Source organism: Drosophila sechellia, chromosome 2L (genome assembly GCF_004382195.2).
Source record: "Drosophila sechellia strain sech25 chromosome 2L, ASM438219v1, whole genome shotgun sequence".
NCBI classification, from domain to species: Eukaryota; Metazoa; Arthropoda; class Insecta; order Diptera; family Drosophilidae; genus Drosophila; species Drosophila sechellia.
This window is the reverse complement of record NC_045949.1, coordinates 7,317,707-7,330,218: the sequence shown is the minus strand read 5'-3', so window position 1 is coordinate 7,330,218 and position 12,512 is coordinate 7,317,707. Positions and strand designations below refer to the sequence as shown.

The 12,512-nt window shown below is 41.6% G+C and overlaps 2 protein-coding genes across 5 annotated transcripts; both read left to right on the top strand.

Moving 5' to 3' along the window:
• The first annotated feature begins 3,951 nt into the window (after positions 1-3,951).
• LOC6611535 (putative gustatory receptor 28b) lies at positions 3,952-9,814 on the top strand. 4 transcript variants are annotated; one of them, XM_002036038.2, is made up of 3 exons: positions 3,952-4,608; positions 8,903-9,463; positions 9,528-9,814. In XM_002036038.2, exons 1-3 carry the CDS (start codon positions 3,967-3,969, stop codon positions 9,654-9,656), a joined length of 1,332 nt encoding a protein of 443 aa, XP_002036074.1. In that variant the 5' UTR covers positions 3,952-3,966; the 3' UTR covers positions 9,657-9,814. The 4 variants fall into 4 exon arrangements, with proteins under 4 accessions (XP_002036074.1, XP_032583361.1, XP_032583362.1 ...); XM_032727470.1 differs by lacking the exon at positions 3,952-4,608 and adding an exon at positions 5,742-6,468; XM_032727471.1 differs by lacking the exon at positions 3,952-4,608 and adding an exon at positions 7,226-7,914.
• Positions 9,815-10,537: 723 nt separating this feature from the next.
• Positions 10,538-12,184, top strand: LOC6611534 (putative gustatory receptor 28a). Its single transcript, XM_032727447.1, has 3 exons — positions 10,538-11,167; positions 11,404-12,006; positions 12,065-12,184. Exons 1-3 carry the CDS (start codon positions 10,538-10,540, stop codon positions 12,182-12,184), a joined length of 1,353 nt encoding a protein of 450 aa, XP_032583338.1.
• The last annotated feature ends 328 nt before the right edge of the window (positions 12,185-12,512 follow it).

The following is a 12,512-nucleotide window of genomic DNA, read 5'->3' as shown; positions in this document are numbered from 1 at the left end:
TAGACAAAATTGAAAAATAATTTATTTTCAAGTGCATTACTTTAAAATAAAATAAATGAACATCTACTTTATGGTCTGACTAGCTTACAGCAATATCCCTATAAGAGTATTGTGAAGCTCGTAACTCTGTACTTAGCCTGCATTTCTTGTTTTTTGCTGTGACTTTGAACGCATTTGCTTAAGTGATTTATGCATCCGAACATCCGATCTCGAAATGAGTCGAAGCAGCAGATGTGTGAAATCATTAGTGTGAACAGCTCCAAACTTTGATCGTCATAATGATGGAGCCCCGAACTTGAACTTGAAGAACGCTGACTTGCAAAAGGCCGCCGCACCAAAAAAACAACACGAATCTGTTTCCAAAATATATACACAATCCAAAAAGCATATCCATGGCTGCGTCTGCAATTAGATCTGCACTCCACTCCAAATGGGTTACCCAGAGGCGAGCAACAAATAAAAATGGGTCTTGGCGGTGGAGCAACAATAAAAGTTAAAGCTCCGCTTACCATGAAGTTAAGTACGAGAGACCTTAGGCGTCACGGATGGATATATCGTATCTATATACAAACGCACGAGACGCTGATATTTTATGGCCCTCGGCTGATGCTCACGACTGTTGTGGGATTGAGGTGCTCCATTGCCTGCAATTTCACTTTCCTTTGCCAAATACTTAACGAAATTGGCAAAATCCCACGCAGCCTCGATGCCACATACTCATAATTGGGTCGCTTAATCTATCATTTGACATCTCTGATCCCCGCCGCCCTCTGACAACTTTTTAATTACAATTGGGCTCATTGTTTGAGCCGCGATTTCTGGCTTACATTTTGTGGTTACGCAACGTTCGGATTGCGTGGCGATTGCCAGAGGAAAGTCATCATTAGATTGACATAAAAACTCTTTATCTGGCTCATTGCGAGTTGGTACAAAAAAAAACTTTAGGCCTTACAAAATAGGCTTATTTATTTGAAAGTTAAATGTACCGTTTTTTTGCTGAAAAAGTGCATGTTTCTGCGCAATTAACAATAAAGGAAAAGAGAAGATGGCCATTTGGCAGGTGCTTACTATGTTTCATCTTCACTTTCTTTAATTAAGACGCTTAAGACAAAAAAACAAACAATTTCGTTGAAATGTTCTGGACAGTAATTAAACATTTTTCAGGGCCAGGTGGAGCGGCCAAAAAAAATTAGTTGCCGTTTAAAAAGAAGTGCGGCCACAAAGCGTGAACAATTATAAATTACAATAACACAACATAATTAACTTTGAGCTGGGGCGATGATGCTAATTAACATCTTCTACTGTCTTGAATATAGATGTCGATGGGTTTCCACGTTTACAAACAGACATATTTATGTATATATCCGAGGTTGCCATAACCCAGTGACTGACTTTGACTGTTTACCGCATCACGTGGCGTCGGCCCCTTGGGTTCTGTAACTCATCGCATCTTCGTTGCCAAAAAGCAACATCTATTTCGCCACTCTTTGGTGGCCAAAATGTCAGAGGTTTCTACGGAGCTCGCAGATTTGTGGATTCGGTCAGCTGCCGATTATCCAAACCATTTTCCGCCATCAACAATTATTTATTTTATTTATGTGCGGTTTATAGATATTTTTTTATTCACTTTTTTTTGTCAATTGAGGAAAGCCTTCATTGTTTTTGGCCCTGAAATAAATTCGCATCAAACCGCTTGGAATCTTAAATTGTTCAAATAATTGTTTGGTTCAGTTCAGTTTTGGCCAAGGAAAACATTTACCCAGCTTTGTTTGTTATACTTAATTTCGTACACTATTTATTTGGGTTTTGTTTTCTTTAAATCGAATAAATAATTACATTTTATTAAAAGGTTAAACGCGGGAACGAAAAAGAAATATCAATTGGTAAGTTATTGCAGACTTTAAAAATAATTGCTTTATTTTTAAACAGGTTGCTTTAAATGCAAAGCCAACGGAAATTCAATTCGCCTGAAACCTTTTCTTTTCACTATAAATCGATTTAGGTATTTCACTTGCAAATTCTCACTTTCGTATATCATTTTGTAGCACATACTTAGCGTTGCATTGCGTTGCACGTGTGAAAAATAAACATTTAACGCCGGCGCCATTGTCATAGAAAATCTAAAAACAAAAACGCAAAATTTCGGGGGAGACACTCTTGTTATTGTTTCGACTGGCGGTTGTTAGCCAAATTGTGCGACAAAAATTCTGAGCCAGCCAGCCACATTATTTGTTGCATTGTGGCACGAAGTTGGGTTGGAGTCGAGTGCTCGAAACTGGGAGCTCATTAGGTCGGGGGGGTTCATTACGCAATCTCGTTTGCATTGTTGAGTTTACTGGCAGCAGATGAAGATGATGGCGGCACTGGTGGCCCGCTCTCTTGTTTGAATTTGTTTATGCGCAGTTTCGTTAATGTGGACTTTTGTCTTGCTGCATTCTAACATAAATATTATTAACATAATATTATGATAAACTCGGTTTTTATAATAGGATTTCGAAACGCTTACTCTCCAAGCTTTAAGAAAAGAATTCTCCTTTCACTATTCTCGGAATATACATGTTCCACCTCTTCAAAAGCGTGTTGACTGGGGTTCTATGCACATTACTTATTTGCTTTGTTATTAATTGACCGAATGTAGATTAGGATATCATTCCGTTAGATAACATTTGCCATAGCTGCACAGCGAACAACAGCAATTACCATATCTCCGCAATTTAATCTGCGATAAGCTATGCACGTCAGCGAAATGAATCCAACTCAAATTTTGACGAGGAAGCGTAATTTATTCGGATTCGAGCAAGGACGATTCCGCTGCCGAGAACGATTCCGCTACTGGTCGAGCGCCCGTGATTGCTATGGCTCCATTTCCTTGTTGGTGGCCATTGCCTTTGCTCTGGGCATCACACCGTTTCTGGTGAGGCGAAACGCGCTGGGGGAAACTTCCTTGGAGCAGTCCTGGTATGGATTCCTAAATGCCATTTTGCGCTGGCTGCTGCTCGCCTACTGCTACAGCTACATTAACCTGAGCAACGAGAGTCTGATTGGCTATTTCATGAGGAACCATTTGTCCCAGATAAGCACACGAGTCTCAACACAATACGGTGTAGTGAGTATACTCAGTTCATCTACAGCGAATAACCAGCCATCCAATCATCATATATCACCTGTCAATCAGTGTAATCCCTCGTTCCCTGGGCCCAAGGAGTAAGCTGAGTGGAGAAATCTGATCAGCTTATGGCTAAAGCTATGGCCAGGAACGATTCCCCATTGATATCCTTCACCTTCATTACCATATCCACCCAGTCACCGAGTGTGACCAGATATGCGATTACTCGAGTGTCTCTTGATAATGAAGACAATGAATTGCTCGTCACGAAGCAAACTCGCATGGATGCTCAAGCTCTTGACGGGGGAATATCTTTAAAGTCTAGCGACTGAATTAAACTCAAGGCGTATTCGTTTTCAAGGACACGGTGATGCTGATGCTGATGATGCTATCATAGGGTTCTAGCAAATACATTTAGCCAAATTCGTTGTGATTTTCTTTCCATGTACCCCCAAGATATAGGCATTACTCACTTATTCTTATTTTGTAATTTTTATTAACATAATTTATATCCATTTTATTTGTTTGTGTGCATAAAATTTCTCAAAGTCATCACTGGCAGCTTGATAGAGTGAGAAAACGATAACACTTGTTGCTATTGCCCGCCACTTGCTGTTGTGAGTCCTAGACAACATGATAATGAGCTTTCGCCAGCCGGCATTTCGTTTTTATATCCCCTCTTCGCCCACTTCACGCGACCCCCCGTCCTTTTATTATCCTTTAGCTTTTAGCCTTTCTCATCGCCATTTTTCCTATTCACCAGCCAGTTCGCGTTGACACTTTCAACCGAACGGTTGTGGGATACGCCGTGCTCTGTTTTCATTTCCGCTTCCGGAGTGCATTAGTTCGATTTCGCCACTATGTCCGCCCTGCGTCGGGTGCGCAAATACTTTATATCCTCTCAGGTCTACGAGGCACTGCGTCCACTGTTCTTCCTAACGTTTCTATACGGACTGACGCCATTTCATGTGGTCAGACGAAAGATGGGGGAATCCTACTTGAAGATGTCCTGTTTCGGCGTCTTCAACATCTTCATTTACATCTGCCTCTGTGGATTCTGCTACATATCATCCCTGAGGCAGGGAGAATCCATTGTGGGTTACTTCTTCCGCACGGAAATCTCCACAATCGGGGATCGTCTGCAGATCTTTAATGGTTTGATAGCTGGGGCTGTGATTTATACTTCGGCAATCCTAAAACGCTGCAAGCTTTTGGGCACCCTGACCATTCTACACAGCTTGGATACGAACTTCTCGAACATTGGAATACGCGTGAAATACTCGAGGATTTTCCGGTACTCGTTACTCTTACTGATCTTCAAGATACTGATCCTGGGTGTTTATTTCGTTGGAGTTTTCCGCCTGCTCGTCTCCCTGGATGTCACACCTTCGTTCTGCGTTTGTATGACATTTTTTCTGCAACATTCGGTTGTCTCCATAGCGATATGTTTGTTCTGCGTGATTGCCTTCAGTTTCGAGCGGCGCCTCAGTATCATCAATCAGGTGAGTGGGGGTAATGGTTATCAGTACGACCAGCAAGTACAGGTAAATAATTACCTGCAGCAGGTGGAGACAGCGCGTCTGGGATGCGTGACTTGGATTCTAGTGGGGGACTCGCTATCATCGCTTTTATTACTCAACCACAAATCAGGCGGGAAAATTAATTTATGTAAAGCCATGGTTACATACCGCACACTCTCATCAAACTAGATTATTTGCTATGATTCCACTAGACATGTTTAGTAATTACGTTAGCAAATAACACAGCCTAGACTGTTTTATCAACAAGGTCTGCTCGGCAATGGATTAAGTTTCTCTATAGGGCATGTGAATCATTCGATTAAAATGTGTTGTCTACGTCAAGGCGCTTGAATTAATTTAACAGTTGCTCACTACTGCATTCTATTCCATTATTTTTTAATAATATCAACAAATACACAATCCGTTCAGTACTTCAAAGTATAACATGACCACAACAAAGACGCCATTTCGCATTCACAAAAATGTAATTTCTCTTCCCACTTTGCTGTTTCGAATACGAAATGATTCAATTTCAAGGCTTCTGGGAACTGTGCTTATCATAAATTTGCAACAATATTTCTTACTTCTACGCATTGCCTAAACCAACCGAAAATGTCAATGACCCTCATAACCGATAAAACGAATGAGTAATATCCGATGTCTTTAATAATGGCCATAATTCCAACGTAACTAACCAAATCTCATCTACACGCAGGACATGAAATACTAAAGCCTTTCGAACAATTGACATAAATTCATTGTCGCTCTTCACGGAAGCCGTGAAATTAATTTGGCTTAAGAGGGTCTCTGGTCACTCATTGATCTAAATAGGGATATAGACATGGAAAACTTCCCTTAACGTGGGGAAATCGTTGGATTGCCCTGGGGAAATAATTCCCCGGCGGGTTGCGCCATTAATTAAAATGCAACAGCTAGAGCTAATAGGTTAAACATAAGCGGACAACAGCTTGTCTAGACCCGAGGTACATATAAAAATGGGAAAATTATTTACTTTTCCAAACCCACCCACAAATTTCCTGGTCCGACGACTCCTGGTAAAATGCAAATCATTTGCGGTCCCTGGCGTCAGTCGCCGGTTGAAGCTCGAACGAAGCGGTCATGGACATTGAAACGGCCAAGGAGCCGGTGAATCCAACGGATACTCCGGACATAGAAGTGGCTTCCGGACTATGCCAGCCCTTGCGTCGTAGATTTCGGCGATTTTTTACCGCCAAACAGCTGTACGAGTGCCTGCGTCCGGTTTTCCATGTGACCTACATCCACGGACTCACCTCCTTCTACATTAGTTGCGATAGTAAAACCGGCAAGAGAGCCATCAAGAAAACCATTTTCGGCTACATCAATGGAATCATGCACATTGCCATGTTTGTCTTTGCCTATAGCCTTACGATTTATAACAATTGCGAATCGGTGGCCAGCTACTTCTTTCGGTCTCGCATCACCTATTTCGGGGATTTGATGCAGATAGTGAGTGGATTCATTGGAGTTACTGTAATCTACCTGACGGCCTTTGTACCAAACCATCGATTGGAGCGATGCCTCCAGAAGTTTCACACCATGGACGTGCAACTCCAGACGGTGGGAGTGAAGATCATGTACAGCAAGGTGTTGCGATTTAGCTACATGGTCCTGATCTCCATGTTCCTCGTAAACGTGATCTTTACCGGCGGCACCTTCTCGGTTCTCTACTCCTCGCAAGTGGCGCCCACCATGGCCCTGCACTTCACCTTCCTCATCCAGCACACGGTCATCGCCATTTCCATAGCGGTCTTCAGCTGCTTCACTTATCTGGTGGAGATGCGACTGGTGATGGTCAATAAGGTAAGGGATTTCCTATTACAAAGGCGGCACTTAACCGTAGGACAGATTGGTGGAAAGAAAGATGGAACACCTTGTTTTGTTTTCCACAGAGTGACAAATTATTCCTTGTCCTTCTTAGTATATATAGTAAAATTGTTGTTTTATTTTTGAGTCGAACTAATGTCCCGTCAGTTGACTAAGGACAACGCCAAGAAATAAAAAATAGTTTTTAGGAGAAATAGTTTCACGACTTTATTCTTTGGATCTCAGCTGGTTTGGACCACCCAAATACGTCACTATATGTATTAATAATCAAAACCATTACAATCAAATTCGTATCGTTTAGCAACTATTTATTCACCTAGTTAGCAGCTTTAATTGTGTATTTCCCATGAGGACACTAAAATAGTAACGACATAATATTTTTCCATTTAGTACGCCAGTGTTTTCAATTTCATTCAGTTGATTCAATTAAATTAATTAGCCCACACAAACAGTGACCGTGAACCCGCCAACCGGAGGACATCAACTCCCACTTTATAATTTCATAACGCTGGAAAACCGCAGAAACTACCATTAAATGAGAATTTTGTCGGTGGCTGATGGACGGGTTTACATTACCTGACCTGTCAACGGCGAAAAGTAGACACTATTAAACCGCCACGACGTTCAAGGTGTGGATCATAAATACTTTAAAAGCCAATCACTGATGAATTGTATCCGGCGGCGCTATAAAAGCAAGTTGAACTGGACTCTGATGGAGTTCTTTCTTTTTCGGCAACAATGCAACGCATTTAATACATACTACAAATATTTCAAAAATACGTTGAAGAAATGTCATTTTTCTTTTGTGATCTTTTCAAACCTCGAGATGCTTTCGGAGCCGAGCAAACCTTACTTTTCTACACCTATCTACTCGGTTTGACCCCTTTTCGTTTGAGGGGTCAGGCTGGTGAGAGGCAGTTTCATCTAAGTAAAATCGGCTATCTGAATGCTTTTCTTCAGTTGAGTTTCTTCAGCTACTGCTTTTTGGCCGCTCTCATCGAACAGCAGAGTATTGTTGGCTACTTTTTCAAATCCGAAATATCTCAAATGGGAGACTCACTGCAAAAATTCATCGGCATGACTGGAATGTCGATACTGTTCCTCTGCAGCAGCATTCGCGTTAGATTGCTGATCCGTATATGGGATCGTATATCCTGTATAGATGATCGGTTTCTCAACTTGGGCGTATGCTTCAATTATCCCGCCATTATGCGATTGAGACTTCTACAGATCTTTCTCATTAATGGCGTGCAATTGGGCTATTTGATTAGTTCCAACTGGATGCTGTTGGGAAATGATGTGCGACCCATCTACACAGCAATTGTGGCGTTCTATGTGCCCCAAATATTTCTACTAAGCATTGTTATGCTGTTTAACGCTACTTTACATCGTCTTTGGCAACATTTCATTGTGCTGAATCAGGTGGGTTAAGCTGAAGTGAAACTTAATCTTTAACAACAGAAACCATTTGCTTGTTTAAAGTCTGAATTTCCCCGCTAAGCTCACTAAGCCACTCTAAAGCCTTTAAACCTCGCAAAGCACTAGCTCTTCAGCTAATTAAATATATATCCCTCGTATAACCTATTGACACTATCCGTCGTTTTATGAGCCTCGCAATTCATTTGCGTTGTGAGATTGTAATCCCATTTTGCGTATTCCACGGACACAATGACTTCATTGAGCAGCCATACACCATGTGGCTCCTTAGGCGAATGGTTGGGAAATCGGGCAACCGACCTCACGACGTATACACCTGCTATCGGCTGACAACATTCATGGCACTTTGCCTCGGAATTGTGCCGTATTACGTGACCATATCTTCAGAAGGCAGAGGAAAACTAACATCCTCCTACATCGGCTACATCAACATCATCATACGAATGGCCATATATATGGGCAACTCATTCTACGGTGCCGTCAATCGGGATACGTTGATGTCCAACTTTTTCCTTACGGACATATCGAATGTGATAGATGCTTTGCAAAAGATCAACGGAATGCTGGGAATATTTGCCATTTTACTTATATCGCTGCTGAACCGGAAGGAATTGCTGAAACTGCTGGCCCTATTCGATGGACTTGAGACGGAGGCGTTTCCACGCGTGGGCGTGGCAATGCAGCAGGTTGCAGCTAATAAGAAAATGAATCGATTGGTTATGATCCTGGTTGGCAGTATGGTGGCATATATAACCTGTAGTTTTCTGATGATCGGTTTGAGAGACACGGCCACATTTTCCATCTCAGCGGTGATTAGTTATTTTTCACCACATTTTATCGTGTGCGCGATTTCTTTTCTGGCTGGAAATGTAATGATAAAATTACGCATATATCTGGGTGCTCTTAACGAGGTTAAGTTGGTTGGACATTTCTAATATTTCAACTTATATTTCCTATTTATTTCTACTTAAAGGTGTTGAAGAACCTAGCCCATCAATGGGACACCCGAAGCCTCAAGGCAGTGACTCAAAAACAGCGTTCTCTACAATGTCTGAACTCATTTTCCATGTACACCATTGTAACAAAGGATCCTGCAGAGATTATACAGGAGTCCATGGAGATACATCATCTCATTTGCGAGGCCGCTGCCACGGCCAACAAATATTTTACCTACCAACTGCTGACCATTATATCCATAGCATTTCTGATCATCGTTTTCGATGCGTACTATGTCCTGGAGACCCTGCTGGGAAAATCGAAGCGCGAAAGCAAGTTCAAAACTGTGGAATTTGTGACGTTTTTCTCGTGTCAAATGATCCTGTATCTAATCGCCATTATTTCGATTGTCGAGGGAAGTAATCGCGCCATCAAGAAGAGCGAGAAAACTGGAGGCATAGTGCACTCCCTACTCAATAAAACCAAAAGTGCTGAGGTCAAGGAGAAACTGCAGCAATTCTCCATGCAGTTGATGCATCTCAAAATTAATTTCACCGCTGCCGGTCTGTTCAACATCGACCGCACTTTGTATTTCACGGTTAGTTGCTACACATGTCTACATATTTTCGACATTTCCCTAATGAAACAATCATTTACAACAGATCAGCGGGGCCTTGACCACTTATCTCATCATCTTGCTGCAGTTCACATCCAATTCCCCCAACAATGGCTATGGGAATGGCAGCTCTTGCTGTGAGACCTTCAATAATATGACGAATCATACGCTTTAGATGGGGGATGGAAATCGAAGGAAGTCGATGGAGCCGGTGAAATGGTATAGAATACGTCCAACAGAATGTGTATTTTTTGTAAATGATATTGTTGTTGCTAAAAAAGTGTTTTCTGTCAATATGAACCAACGATTGGAAATAAATTTTTTAATCGGTTACATAGATAGTGTTTTAAATTGGTAATGAGAAACTTCAGAAACTAGTATACCTTCTGTGTTCTAAAAATTGTAACAATTAGAAATAAAATTTTAGATTATTATAATCAACACCACGCTTTGACACAAAAATGCTAAAGTAACTGAATCTTCGAGTCATAATATATATGTTCTTGTCATATCAGTTCAGTTTTTCGCGTAAATACCTGTTGGTAAGTTAAACAAATTATCGTACAAGCGAAAGCAACCCTTTGTTGCGGTCCATCAACTAATTAGTAGCAAGTACCGCCCAAAAATTGGGCCTATGGGCCACTTTGCTTGGTCGTTTACCATAATGGGTGTCGTAAATTGTTTGCCAATTGTAATGTGTAGAATGTGTGAAATGTGTAGAACATTTAGTTGGCAAAAAATGGACATGTCACGAATTCCGTTGAACTCGTTGAACTTGTATGTAAATGACCTTGACCACCCGTAACCCTCCCCCTCGCTTAAGGTTAATTAAATATTTGCTACTATTGATATTGGTCTATTAAGAGTGCGAAGGTGTGTGTCAGCGCTTTAACGATTTTGATATATGATATATCAGCCGTGTCTCGAGTTTACACAAAGGTAATCATCATCATCAGCCGGCGAAGACTTCCGTTGTCAGTTGGCGGAAAATACGCGAGTCGAGCGGACGTTCCACCTCCAGCGAAATTTAAATAAACCATATTAAACGTCTTATCAATGGCCTTTAAGTTGTGGGAGCGCTTTTCCCAGGCGGACAATGTGTTCCAGGCACTTCGACCCTTAACTTTCATATCGCTATTGGGCCTGGCTCCATTTCGTTTAAATTTGAATCCCCGCAAGGAGGTGCAAACATCGAAGTTCTCCTTCTTCGCCGGCATAGTGCACTTCCTGTTCTTCGTCCTGTGTTTTGGTATCTCCGTGATGGAGGGAGATTCCATAATAGGCTACTTCTTCCAGACCAATATCACCAGATTCAGCGATGGAACCCTACGCCTGACTGGCATCCTGGCAATGTCCACTATTTTCGGATTTGCCATGTTCAAGAGGCAACGTTTGGTCAGCATAATACAGAACAACATAGTGGTGGACGAGATATTTGTGAGGCTGGGCATGAAGTTGGACTACCGAATGATACTGTTGTCCAGCTTTCTCATATCCTTGGGCATGCTGCTGTTCAACGTCATTTACTTGTGTGTGAGCTATAGCCTGCTGGTCAGTGCCACCATATCGCCCTCATTTGTGACTTTCACAACCTTCGCCCTGCCGCACATCAATATCAGTCTGATGGTCTTCAAGTTTCTTTGCACCACGGACTTGGCCAGGAGCCGGTTTAGTATGTTAAACGAAGTGAGTGTCATGGGACTTTATTGCGCATGCAGTGGCATTATGTATGGAAAAAGATGCGATGGATTAAATCACAAACTCCCTTCCAAGTTAAATAGTTTGCCAACTTGAAGTGAATAATTTGTGTAGCATACTTTTTCAATGCACATGCTTATAAACAGCGAAGTGTTAAAGCCCCAGTTGAATGTGTGTTATTAAGTTTAAGAACTAGCTTATGATAAAAATTTTATCTTTGACAGATCCTGCAGGATATTTTGGATGCCCATATTGAGCAATTAAGCGCCTTGGAACTCTCGCCCATGCACTCGGTTGTCAATCACAGACGCTACTCTCATCGCCTGCGAAATTTGATTAGCACGCCAATGAAGCGGTACAGTGTTACCTCCGTAATACGCCTCAATCCGGAATACGCAATCAAGCAGGTGTCCAACATTCACAACCTGCTCTGCGACATTTGCCAGACCATCGAGGAATACTTTACATATCCGCTGCTTGGAATCATAGCCATATCCTTCCTATTCATTCTCTTTGATGACTTTTACATTTTGGAGGCCATTCTGAATCCCAAACGACTGGATGTTTTTGAGGCCGATGAGTTCTTTGCTTTCTTTCTAATGCAGCTCATCTGGTATATAGTCATCATCGTGCTGATCGTGGAGGGCAGCAGTCGGACTATTTTGCATAGCAGCTATACTGCAGCTATAGTTCACAAGATTCTCAATATCACCGATGATCCAGCGCTTAGAGATCGGCTTTTCCGACTGTCCTTGCAACTATCGCATCGGAAGGTCCTTTTCACAGCCGCAGGACTTTTTCGTCTGGATCGCACACTGATTTTTACGGTGAACTATTGTTGTAAGTAGTTAAATATTTTATTTATTTAAGTTAATATATTTGCAGATTACTGGTGCTGCCACTTGCTACCTCATTATACTCATACAGTTTCGATTCACGCATCACATGGACGACACCAGCTCCAATTCAACAAATCATTTACATTCCATTCATCTCGGCGATTGATTAAAATTATTTATGCACATTAATCAATTCAATTTTAACCTAAAGTGTCCTTACGTACAAATGATAAATAAATTAAAGTTTTCCAGCTCGCAGTAAAATCAATTTTTAAAGCGTATTTTTTATGCAATAATATAATATTCAAGGCATTTCAATTGCATTTAAACAGTACGTTACGTATTCACGTAACGTAAGCCAATTGACTACAACAAGCTGGTTGCTACGTCACTGACTGTGTTGCTGGCTGACATATGCTGCTTGAATTTCACTGATGAACTCAAATGGAGAATGCTGGCCGAGACCCATTTCGAAGCTAAGGGCTGGCTTGACC